Source organism: Nyctereutes procyonoides, unplaced genomic scaffold (genome assembly GCF_905146905.1).
Source record: "Nyctereutes procyonoides isolate TBG_1078 unplaced genomic scaffold, NYPRO_anot_genome, whole genome shotgun sequence".
Classification (NCBI taxonomy): Eukaryota; Metazoa; Chordata; class Mammalia; order Carnivora; family Canidae; genus Nyctereutes; species Nyctereutes procyonoides.
Genome location: NW_026575020.1, coordinates 34,728,836 through 34,741,414, shown reverse-complemented (window position 1 = coordinate 34,741,414; position 12,579 = coordinate 34,728,836). Strand labels below are relative to the sequence as shown.

The following is a 12,579-nucleotide window of genomic DNA, read 5'->3' as shown; positions in this document are numbered from 1 at the left end:
GCCTGGGTGCTGCATGTGTGCCTGTCCTGTGCTTCTGCAGTGTTCCTCTGGGTCCCTGAGGCTTTGCATTGGGGTTCCATCATCCCCTGCAGGAGAATTAAGAATGCAGATGTCAGTTATACTTCAGTAAAGCTGGGGTCCCCCCCAAAAAAATTGCAAAGCTGAGACAGGGGCAAGAAAGAAGGAAATTCAGAGAGAACCAAGATGGGAGATTGTGTTGAGCGCTAGCTACCGATCAGGCAGTGTTTTAAGTGCTTTGCATGGATTATCTCACTTAATTCTCACAAAGGCCTGTGGGGTAAACAGCATTGCTCTCCTCCCTTTACTGATGAGGAAGCAGGTGAGGAGAGGCCCGTGACTTGCTGGGCCACACAGCCTTTGGATAGGACTCCTGCTGCTCAGTTGATGGATGTGGGCTGTTGCTGAGCTGGTGGCTGCTCTGGTTTATCGGAGTCCTTTTCAATAAAGCCTCTCTTGCCTGGAACCAAATCCCAGCTGCACCACTGACTGTGTGACCTCTGGCAGTTCACCTGACCTTTCGACCCTTAGCTTTTTTGCTTCCAAAGGGATGGCATCATGGGGAGTCTGTGAGCTCATGCATGCGGGGTGGTTAGCCCAGTGCCAAGGTTCAGGGCTGTGAATCGTCCAGCAGTGGAATGTCCATGCCAATAAGAGCAACCATTTGCTGTAAACATTTGGCCAGTCCAGCTTCAGTGAGCTCACTGTAGCCATTTTTCTGGTTATTTGTCCTCCAGGCTCTCCTGAGTTCTCTGCCCAGGGAGCCACCAACACGTTTTTGGAAGAAGCCCCCATGGTTCCTCCAGCTGTGGCCCAGAGTGGCAGCAGTGAGGAGGGAGCCAGGGAGGCTGGGTCCCCTGCACAGGAGTTCAGCAAGTACCAGAAGTCACTTCCTCCCAGATTCCAGCGCCAGCAGCAGCAGCAACAGCAGCAGGTAAACAGGGTCACTGTACACAGATCTGCTTGCTAAGTGGATGTCCCCTCCCCCTTCAGTGAAAACAGCCAACAGAAATCTACCCTCCTCTAGCCCCATCCCCGGCAGGGGTGTCAGGAGCTGCACCAAAAACATACAGCCTTAGAAGATCAGCCCTGGCCATATGTTATTTTTCCAAGTGGTTTCTCCTGTGAATAAATAAAACCGTTGTTAGTAGCTTATTGGCTTTGTCTGAAGTTGTAGTTTTGCCGAAGACTGTTTTTTTCATTCAGAACAGTTCACTGTGGCCTCTCCTTAGACCAGTGTTGTCCATCCTGGGACCCTCCCAGGGAGTAAGGAGGCCCAGAGGGCTTGGAAAGCTGTCAGAAGGTGTGCTAGCATTTGGTTAAGGACGTAGGTTTGTAGGTGTTGAGTTGAACTGATTCGCATCCTGATCTTGCAACTTCTCTAGTCAAGTGTGGCCTTGGATGGGCCAAGAGGAATGAATTCCTGCCTTAGTATGGCAGAGAGGCTTTTATGGCACCTACAGCCTGGCTTATCGGTGTTAGCAGTATTCTCTTTATTAGGGTTTCATAAATCGTAGAAGCAATCTTGTCTGCCCCAGGAAGGATGGCCTGGGTGATGGTTGTCATCATACCAATCTCTTGTGGTCTGGCTGGAGCACTCGTTGATGAGGAGTGATACGCGGAGGAACAGAAGATTACTGACGTGCATTGCACTTTGGTGGGAAACAGATGAAACATGGATGTGACATAGCTTAGCAGCTGGATGTGCAATAAATCATTGTTAAGAACAAGCCAGCGTGGTTCAGAACACGTGTGCCTTAGGGAGACAAATCAGGTTCTTCAGCTGATTCTCCAGAATCTCTTCTAGTTGCATTTAATACCTTCACCTCAGATCTTCCTTTCCCTGGGCCCCTGTGAGATACTTCAGAAGCTCACCAGGTCCTGAGCTATAAACGGGAGGTGACGTTGTGCTTTTGACAGTGTAGTAGTAGCGTGAGCCAGTGTTGTACAGTTACACACAGGCTTGGTGGAGAATTACTGATCAGGAAGGTCTCTGGGGTGATTCCAGCCAGATGCAGCAGTAAGAGTTGCTCTACGTAACACTTCTGGGGGGTGGGGGGTGGGGATGGGTAAGTCCTTCCTTAAGAATAGAAAGGAGTCTGAAAGCACCAGGGCAGCCGAAGGAGGCTGGCAGACTGACTGTCTGGTCCGGTTCCCTAGGGGCCTGGGGTCCAGACAGAGGAGGAGCTCTGGGTGGAGGCCTGCTGCCGAGAGCTGTGTTTATTGAGTGCTAGTGAGTGCCCGCAGAGCTGTCCGGCGAATGCAGGCCAGGCAGGCATTCTTGTTTGCAGATTGGGAAGACATGGCCGGGCAGCTCTTCTTGTCTTGACTGCACCTGAGTCCTGCTGGAATGCTGATTCTGGGTGCACTTGTGAGGGCAGCCCTGGAGGTCGCCGGTGACGATGGGGTTAGGGCTGGAAGTGAACCGTCACTAGATCTAGGTCCTTGATTTTGAATGTTTTGCTGATACTCATTTGTGCAGTGATTTTTTTTTTCTATGTGCCATGATTGGTGGTAGGAGGCATGGGTAGATACTAGAGTGAACTTGGCCTGTAGTCTCTTACAGTTTTGTTAAGGGAAATCAGAAATATAAAATAATAACCTGTTAGTGCTACAGAGAAGCACCAGTGTTGCAGAGGAGAGGACAGTGGCCTGATCCTGCCCGGGGTCTTTCAGCGGGATGCCCAGAAGAACGGTGTTTTAAGCTGAAGGAAGAGCAGAGGTGTGAGCCAGGATGGGAGGGAGCAGAAGCCTTTTAGGTGGAGGGCCCAGTGTGTTACTGGGGCCCCACGAGGCAGGCAGCCACATGGCACAGAAAGCCAGGCAGTCATGCCCAGTGAAGCTAGTGGCAGGTAGGGCAGCTCATATGGGACCTGGTGGGATTCGGGCTATTCCACGGAGAGCTGTGGGGAACCATCAGAGACTCCTGAAGCCCGGGCTTGATGTGACTGTGTGCTGTGGGGGGCGCGTAGGGGAGTGGGTATGTGCGTGTGAGTGAGCATGCATATGTGTGCTGTATGTACATGGGTGTGTGTTTGCCCATGAATACACACACAGGCATGGTCTCTGCCTTGGGGCACCCGTCTAACCTGATCTCTTTCCCCGGTCAGGAGCAGCTGTACAAAATGCAGCACTGGCAGCCGGTATACCCTCCACCTTCCCACCCACAGCGCACCTTCTACCCTCACCATCCCCAGATGCTGGGTTTTGATCCCAGGTGGATGATGATGCCTTCCTACATGGACCCACGAATCCCGCCCACTCGCGCCCCGGTGGATTTCTACCCCTCTGCCCTCCATCCCTCAGGTAAGCATGCTCCCGTGGGCCATGCCAGTAGAGTCCAGGATGGTGCGGGGGGGAACGGTGTTGCTTCAGGAATCAGACCCACCTGGCTTCTAATATGGCCTCTTCTGTAACTCACAGGTTCAGTCTGAATTTTAACTTTGTTGTTTGCAAAGTGGGAATGATATGGTTGTAGTATATTCACACAGAATCTCGGTGAAGAGTCCTTCTGGTCATGCATTATACATTGTTTTAATTAGTTCTGATGTTCCTGCTGTGTTGTTTTGTCCATCTTTTTTTTGTTATTGAAGTTTTATCTCTTTCTATTCTCCTTTTTTTTGTCTCTTTCCATTCTTATTGTTCTTTGTGCCTTCTCTTTCTTTTTGACCTTGATTTGTCCTTCCCAAGGTTTGTGTAATGCCATTTTTAAAAAGCAACGTTTGAAAAATAAAAAAAATTAACAAATTAGCAGTTTTTGGATTTCTTAATTCCTTTGTTTTATTTGACTTTTATTTCATTACTTTCTGTTCTTTTCCTCATTAATTCCTTTGAAATGTCTCTGTTCTTTTTAAATAATTGTGTTGAATACTTAGCTCATTAATTTTTGACCTTTTGTTGTATTTAAGTATTACCTGAACTATAGGTACAGCATTTTTATTGTGCAGTTTTAAATGTTAGTCTGGTTTTGATTTGTTACCTTTCTTTGGTTGATGATTTTTAAGGGTATGTTGTAAATTTGCCAAATATTTAGAAATTTAAGATTATCCTTATGGTGTTAATTTATAATATAATTTCTTGATGATCAGGTGACATTGCACGATACAGACACGGGGATCAGGAAACTTTTCTATAAATTCCAGATAGTAAATATTTTAGGCTTTGAGCAGCTACTCCCATTTTGTTGCTGTAGAACAAAAATGACCAAGGACGATAGTAATTAAACGAGTCTGATTGCTTTCGAGTAAACCTTTATTTTTAAAGAACAGGTGGCAGGTCAGGTTTCACCCAAGGGCTTCCTGGTGCCAGCCATCTCCTGATCTAGGTTGCTTGGTATTTGTTGAGATTTTCTTTTAGGCTCTGACATGATCTCTTTTTTAACATTCTGGGTTTGCTTGAAAATACTATCCTCCAATTGGATGTGGCCTACGACACGGAACATGCTGACTGTGTGGTGTGGCACGCATCTATCCCGCCACAAGCGATGTGTGAAAGTCTCCTGGTGTGGCTGCAGATCTGTCCAGTCCCTGAGCCTGTCAGGTTTTGCTCTCTCTGTCTGGAAGCAGACAGGTGTGGCATGACACATCTCATTCTCCTCGTCGTCATGTACACCCCACCATCCTTGACTGTGTTTCCTTCCTCTGATGTCCACTCTGTCTAATCTTCATGTCATCGTTCTGGTTTTCTTTTGACAAGTGCTTATTTGAAATCTTTTTTCCATCTTGTTCCTGTCAGCCTCTCTGAGCCCTTTCTTGGGGGGAATCGGTCCTTGTCCAAAAAAGGCACGTATGGTTTTAGCCACTCTGAAAATCTCTGACTTTAATTGCCAAAGTGCCTCACATTAGATCTTGGGGATTAGTACATTGGGTTTCCTACTCTCCTATTTTATGCTTTCCTGTTTGTCTTGCCTTTCTGTGCATTTCTTTTTCTTCCTTTCTTTTGTATCAATTTTTCCTCTTCTTTATGTTGTTGTGCTCTGCGTTCTGTTTGTCCCTTGTTAGCTACATTCTCACCTGCACCGCTGACTTACCACGGCCCGTCAGCATCCTCATCCCTAACCTGAGCTCTGATGATGTCATCGGTACTATCTTTCTCTCGTTCCCTGGAATCTTACTTCCTTGTTTTTATGCCTACCAAATTAGTCATTATTGTTTTTGTTGTTTCATGCAACCTGTGCTTGTTCAGATTTGCTTCTGTCTACTGGTTTCTCTGCTCCCTTCTCTTTCTTGCATTTTCCTTCCATCTGGGTGTGACATGCTTCTTCATGAAGTACATTCTGTTGAGTTCTTCAGGAAATGTTTTTGGCAGTAGGTTTTCTTTGCCTGAAAAAGTCTTTATGACCCCCTTTCTCTAGCTGGGTATAGAATTCTAGGTTGGCAATTCTTTCAGGACCAAGAAGATAGTATTTCATTTTGCTTTTCTTTTTTCTTTTTTTGTATTTCATTTTTCTTTTGGCTCCTGTTGTGCTGAGTGATTCATGTCTGTGTAATCTGCTCTGTTTTCTCTCTGGTTGCTGCCTTTTTTTTTTTTTTTTTTTTTTTTTTTTGCAGTTTTATACTTTGATAATTAGCAATTAGTTGTCATCCACATTAACTGTAGATATTTGAACGTGGTGACAGGTACATAGATAACCAGTGTCTAGAGCTTGTTTGGTGAATCTTTATCCTCATTATATTTTCTGGATAACCACACACAGATACAGTATGGAACATTCCTTAACTCCTTTGGCCCAGACAGCTGTGTTGAGCCTGGTGTCACTGTGCACATCTGGAGTTTCCATCTCCTTCATGGCAGATTTCTGGATCTCTTTGAGTGCCTGAGGGGCGTGCTTCTTGAAATCCACTCCATGGATGCACTGGTGAATGTTGATGGTATATTCTCTGGTTACTACCTTGTTGATGGCAGAACACCTTCTTGCCACCCTTCTTTGTGGGAGCCTTTCTGCTGGGCCCTGGTTCTCTCTGGCTGTTTTTAAGATCTCTTTTTCTTTGGCCTCTTGCGGTTCTGTCTCAATGTGTTGTGTCAATTTTCTCTCCAGCTATGTCCAATCTACTTTTTTTTTTTTTTTTAATTTATTTATGACAGTCACACAGATAGAGAGAGAGAGGCAGAGACACAGGCAGAGGGAGAAGCAGGCTCCATGCACCGGGAGCCCGACGTGGGATTCAATCCCGGGTTTCCAGGATCGCGCCCTGGCCAAAGGCAGGCGTTAAACCGCTGCGCCACCCAGGGATCCCTACTTTTTTTTTTAATTGTCCAGTGAGTTTTTAATTTCAGTGACTATATTTTTATTACTGGAATTTTTTTTTCTCAAATCTTCATTTTTAAAAAGATTTACTTAACTTATTTTAGAGAGAGAGTGCATGGGTGAGTGGGAAAGGGTAGAGGGAGAGAGAGAGAGAGTCTTCAGGTGGACTCCTCTCTGAACATGGAGCCCAATGTAAGACTTGATCCCAGGACCTTGAGATCATAACCTGAGCCAAAATCAAATCAAATCTATTTTTTGTGTATGCATATTTTTTTAAGTTCTCAATTAGTTTTTGTGCTTTTATAATTTAAAACATAATTTCCATTTTTATTATTCTGTTATCTGAAGTTCTTAGGGAGGCATATAACCCTGTGGCCTGCTGTGGGCTCATGGTGGGCTGCTTCCCACATTGCTGGTAATTTTGGATTGTGAGTTCATCTTCATAGAACTTTATTTATTGTAGGAATCCAGTATGGCTTGAATGGAGAGTCAGTTCCTCCAGGATGGTTTTATATCTTCTCCTTCCAGCCTAGAACCACCTGTTACTCTAACTTAGGAAATTTCTGAGCCACTGTAGGGGTATAAATCTGAACCTTCCTCCCGCTAGACTGCATGAAAGCCTACACAGCCTAGCAGCAAATTGTCTTTCCCTAACTGGCCCAGGCCAAGACACAAACTTAGTTGTTCCTGTATACTAAAGAGCATGTATTTTTAAATCTGCCTTGTAATTGAGGCCCTTACCCTTTGAGAGTCTCCATCTTGAACAGCGTCCCAGTTACAGCTCTCTGCCTTATCCAGAAAAACACCATCCCCTGTGCTGTCCTGTGTTGAAGAAGCCCATAGTTGCTGGGACTGACAAGTGTGTTTCCCTGCTCCTGTCCAGGAGGCACCAGCTTGTGGCACTGGCCTGGGGCTGTGGTTTCAAACCCCTGGGGGTTTCCCGTTTTCTTGGGAACCTCTACAGGTGAATTTTTTTTTTTAAGATTTTTATTTATTTATTCATGAGAGACACAGAGAGGCAGAGACATAGGCAGAGGGAGATGCAGGCTTCCTGCAGGGAGCCCAATGTGGGACTCGACCCCAGGACCCTGGGATCACACCCTGAGCCAGAGGCAGATACTCAATCACTGAGCCACCCAGGTATCCCTACAGATGAAATGTTTGACACATTCTGCCCAGCATTTTTGTGGCAGAGAGTATTTGTGGTAGCAGGGTTTTTCAGGTAGTAAGAGCTGCCACATTGCCAAAAATAAGTCATTGTACAGTATCAAGCGCTTTAGTGTGCCTCATAATCAGTATTTAATGAGTGGTATGTAATTTTAGAGTTCAGAGAGGGTCTCTACCACTTGATTCACACTATATGTTGGATTCCTGTATCAATGGAATGGCATTTGAACAGGGCACTCCATACCTACAAGAAAGCTTTAAACCCACTGGCTTAATTTAGAACCATTTTATGGCTAAAAGATGGGCACAACAAAGTGCATGACTGCTAATAAGCGCTGTGAAGAGAGTATCTGAAAAATCATATCTTTTCTCCAAGGACTTAGGCCCGATAAGACTTTTAATTTCTGCACTGCCTCCCCCTCTACCCTCCCCCACTTGATCAATATGGACAGAGAGACCATGGGACCACACTTTCCCCATCCAGCTTATATCTGGTGGGGTGAAGTGTATGTCTCCCCCTTTAAAGATTTATTTCTTTGAGGCAGGGGGAGGGGCAGAGGGAGAGAGAGAATTTCAAGCAGGCTCCCCTCTAAGCATGGAGCACGATGGAGGGCTCCATCCCATGACCTTGAGATCATGACCTAAGCTGGAACCAAGAGTCAGTTGGACACTCAACTGACAGAGCCACCGTCAGGTGTTGTCTGTCTCTTAATCACCTCAGGCCAGTTAACAGTTTGTTGTCATATGTGGGTCTCTCTGCTCTCGTTCATTGTACAAAACTGTGGAGTATTGCAGTCAATCATGGGGCTAGAAGTAGAAGGAACTGGGGCACCTGGCTGGCTTATTCGGTGAAGTATCTGACTCTTAATCTTGGGGTTGTGGGTTTGAGCCCCACGTAGAGTGTAGAGAGAACTAAAAAATAAAATCTTAAAATAAAAAAGGAACTGAAACCAAAATCCCTTCCCAAGTCTTCTTGCTTGAGTTTTTAAGCAGCCAGACGCCAGCCCTTTGTCCACACAAGCACTCTGGGTTGCAGCTCCTCTTCCTCACATGTATGTATGCAGGAGACTTAAGGCGTCTGTGCTTGCACACAGACCTTTGTGGCTGATGAATTGGCCCTTCTATGCCTTCTGCTGACAGGAGGAGCTCTCCAGTTAGTTTATTTCCAGTTTCCATTTGCCAGTTTGGTGGATTCAACACGGAGCTCTGAACCCGGGACCTCGGGTGGGCCAGGCCTTAGAACGGGTCTTTTGGACACCTCATATTGCATGCATGTGTGCTTTCAGAGGTTCTGAGGTCCGAAAACTTGGTGAGCCCAGTGATGGTGAGCAGGTGGGGTGTTGTGTCCACATGACAGGGTAACCATTGTCTCCTCTGAGCCTCTGGTTGTCCCTGAGATTTGAGCATGGCTCTCTGAATGAGCTGATACAGACAAGTTCTTTGCCTTTGCCTTCTTCAGGATTGATGAAGCCACTGATGCCCCAGGATTCCCTCAGTGGGACTGGCTGTCGCTCTGAGGACCAGAACTGTGTGCCCTCACTGCAAGAAAGGAAAGTGGCCACCCTCGACCCAGCCCCCGTGTGGAGCCCCGAGGGTTACATGGCACTGCAGAGCAAGGGCTACTCGCTTCCCCAGCCAAAATCGAATGACACTTTGGCCATGGACATGCATGTCAGGTGAGATGAAACTTGGCCCTATTGGCCTGCAGTTCAAGGCAGAATCTCCGTGTCCTGCTTGCAAGGGGTTCTGGGTGAAGCTCTGTCCCCGGAGGCTTTGCCCAGAGGAAGGGCGGCTTTACAGGGACTGGCAATGCCCTCCGGGGATGGAGAATGTGATGAGTTTTGCTTGAATGCCTCCGTATGAGAGACGATTACCTGTTGGCGAGACTGGCAGCGGCTGAGGAGAGGTCCTGGGTCAGAGGCAGATCTGTGGAACCTTGGGTCAGGGTGAGGGGTGGGTCCAGCAGGGTCGAGTGCCCGGGTCGTGGCTCCTTCCTGTGAAAGTGAAGCAAGCACACCCTGCTGGCCCAGTGCCCCAGACTCTCCGTGGACTCCCAGGCTCCAGCTTGTCATTGCACCGGAGGACCCCAGCTGTTCTGCCTCCAGGTGGCACCCTGAGTCCACCAGCAGCCACCGCATTCTTCACTCTGGACTCCAGGGGCCACCCAGCAACCCATGGCCCAGCAGCTCTGAGACACGTTTAAAGATAGAGCAAATGTTGGTGCTTATGTTTTTTTTTTTCTTTTTCGTTTTCTTTTTTAAAAAATTTTTTTCTTTTTAAAACTAAGCTCTGTGTTCAGCATGGAAACCAGGAACCAGGCTCCAATCACATTGACTGATTTTTCTGGTTCCTTTTCAGGAATGAAAGCTCTTACTCTGCCTCACCCGGAAGGTCAGGGGGCGTAGGTGCCCAGCGCGATCTCCTTGAGGAGAGAGGGGAGGAGTTCTTGAGTGCTTTTGACAAGAAGGCCCAAGCAGACTTTGACAGCTGTGTCTCTTCTCAAAGAATAGGCCAGGAGCTTTTGTTTCCACCCCAAGAAAATGTTCAGGAAGCAGGTGCTCCTGGGCGTCACACCCCAGACCTCAGGTGTTCCCCACTGGAGCCCGACTTTGCCCCAGCTGAGAAAAAGCAAGAGTATAGCAATTGGGATGTTAGCCATCCACCAGAGGCCACCGACACAGTCAACGGCATCGAGAAAGGGGCACTCCGGGAGGAGCCGTCGTTTAACGTCTCTTCCTGGGAGAAGGAAGGGAGCCCCAACAAACAGCCGTCCCTGGAGCCCGAGTGGACATCCGAGCCCCGGGGCCCCGGCAGCCAGCAGCAGGAGCAGACCGGCAGGACGCGGAGGTCAGGACCCATCAAGAAGCCTGTCCTGAAAGCCCTCAAGGTAGAGGACAAGGAGAAGGAGCTTGAGAAGATGAAGCAGGAACTGGGGGAGGACAGTGCCCGTGTGGCTAAGGAGAAAGGGCCGGTTCGCACGGCGGACAAGGACGAGGATGAAGAGAACGACCCCGCGCTGGCCAATTCCTCCCCCTCCCCCTTGGAGGACCAGGGCTCTGCTCGAGCTAGTTTGGGCCGCGAGGCCAGCAGGTGTGAAGAGGACGAGAAGCCCGACAGGGCCTGGGAGAGCAGACCCTCCCGGGAGTCGAGCGACACTCCCCCAACGAAGAGGAACAACTGGATCTTTATCGACGAGGAGCAAGCCTTTGGGGGCCGTGGACAGGCCCGGGGCCGGGGCCGTGGCTTCCGAGAGTTCACCTTCCGCGGGCGGCCTACGGGTGGCCCCAGCCTCTGCGGTGGGGGGGTGCTCGGGGCTCGGGGCATCTACAGCAGTGGCCAGAGAAGCGGCCGTGGCCGGGGGCTGCGGGACTTTGGCCAGCCCGAAGACTTCCCTAGGGCCAAGCCGCGGCGGCGGATCGCCAGTGAGACGCACAGTGAGGGCTCCGAGTACGAAGAGCTTCCAAAGCGGCGGCGGCAGCGAGGCTCGGAGAACGGGAGCGAAGGCTCGCTTCTGGAGCGGGAGGGCAGCACCCTGAGGAAGGGCGACTTCAGGGACTCCTGGCGCTCCAATAAGGTGTGCTCCGAGGACCCTGGCGGCCCCGAAGCCAAGAGCCGGGGCCCTCGCACCTTCGGTCGGGCGCTCCCTCCGCGGCTAAGCAGCTGCGGCTATGGGCGAAGAACCTTCGTGTCCAAAGAGGCCACCCACTGGCAGAGCAAGAGCCCTGGTGCCTCCTGGCCGGAGTATGGCTCCCCGGACACGTGCGGGTCCCGGCGACCTGCAGACAGAGACTGTGTCCCCGATGCCTACAGACACTCGGACTCATTTGGTGCCAGGGCCTTCGAGGACAGCCGCCCAGAGGACAAGAGGCACTTCTTCCCTGATGACCATGCAGCCGACTCAGAGGGCGCAGAGAACCGGCCCTTCCGGAGGAGGCGCCCTCCACGCCAGGACAAGCCTCCGCGCTTCCGGCGCCTCCGACAGGAGCGGGAATCCCTGGGCCTGTGGGGGCCTGAGGAGGAGCCCCACTTGCTGGCAGGGCCATGGCCAGGCCGGCCCAAGCTCTGCCCTGGGGACAAGAGTGGGTCCCCTGAGCTCTCATACCAGAACTCGTCTGATCACGCCAACGAGGAATGGGAGACAGCCTCTGAGAGCAGTGACTTCAGTGAGAGGCGGGAGCGGCATGAGGGCCCCGGGGTCGAGCCCGACCCGCAGGTGGACAGTAGCCTGCCTGGGGCTGCCGTGGGCGAGAAGAAGGAGCTGGCCAAGAGGAGCTTCTCCAGCCAGAGGCCCCTGGCCGACAGGCAGAGCCGAAAGCTGGAGCCGGGGGGGTTTGGGGAGAAGGCCGTTAGGCCAGGTGGTGGTGACACTTCTCCCCGTTATGAGAGCCAACAGAATGGGACGCCTTTGAAAGCCAAAAGGTAAAACACAAACCCAACCCCGGGCTCTTTTCTGTTGCTGTTGTTCTGTTACTAAACCCGTTTTTTTAAGCAGCACTCCATGCATGCGTGTCCTGCCGTGTGTCAGGTGCCCCGACTCTGTTCCTCTGTCATGCTCCAGGAGGGCGACTGCCCACCAAGGCCATTATTTTGTGTGAGCGTCTCCATCACTTGCTCTTGCACTGCTTGTGTGCTTCTCTTGTGGCGTGTTGTTGTTGTGGTCCCCACCTTAGCGGTCCTGTGGTGGCTGCTCCAGCAGTGCCCCCAAAAGTTCAGCCTCCATATGTGCCTTGCTGCCCTGCTGGGGTGAGAGTCACTACCTGTGCATGGCACAGTCTCCCAGATCCCTCTGCCCCGGGTCTGCTGTCACCCAGCATCCTGGTGGGCCGGCTGGCCTCCTGGCCCAGTAGGGACAGTGAGATGTGGCTCCGCTTCAGGGGTTGACCGCCTCCTTGTCGGAAGAGTCATGTAGTAGCCCAAGGGAGTGAGCTGCCTGAGGCCCTGTGAGCATCTCTCATTGAACCTAGAGGTCTTTCGGGTTGCTGGTGTGGCGGCTCATTGCCTGCAGGTTGCCCAGAATCAGGGAAAGGGGAAGGTATGTGCAGGGAGTCATTTGTACGACCTGATTTCCTGCTCACACGCAGGTCATGCCTCTGGCTGAGGAAGGCTGCTTCTTGCCTCCCAACCTCCTTAGAATCCAGGACTAGAAA

General features: G+C 50.3%; 1 protein-coding gene across 9 annotated transcripts in view; it reads left to right on the top strand.

Moving 5' to 3' along the window:
* The window catches only part of PRRC2B (proline rich coiled-coil 2B), a 91,697-nt gene that overhangs the window by 58,442 nt on the left and 20,676 nt on the right, over window positions 1-12,579 (top strand). For 8 of the 9 annotated variants that reach the window (XM_055323203.1, XM_055323180.1, XM_055323194.1 and 5 more), the window contains 4 exons: window positions 756-952; window positions 3,129-3,324; window positions 8,892-9,108; window positions 9,791-11,851. In XM_055323203.1, the coding sequence (XP_055179178.1) occupies window positions 756-952; window positions 3,129-3,324; window positions 8,892-9,108; window positions 9,791-11,851 (2,671 nt within the window). The remainder of the gene's footprint in view (window positions 1-755; window positions 953-3,128; window positions 3,325-8,891; window positions 9,109-9,790; window positions 11,852-12,579) is intronic. The other variant, XM_055323216.1, reaches the window with a different exon arrangement.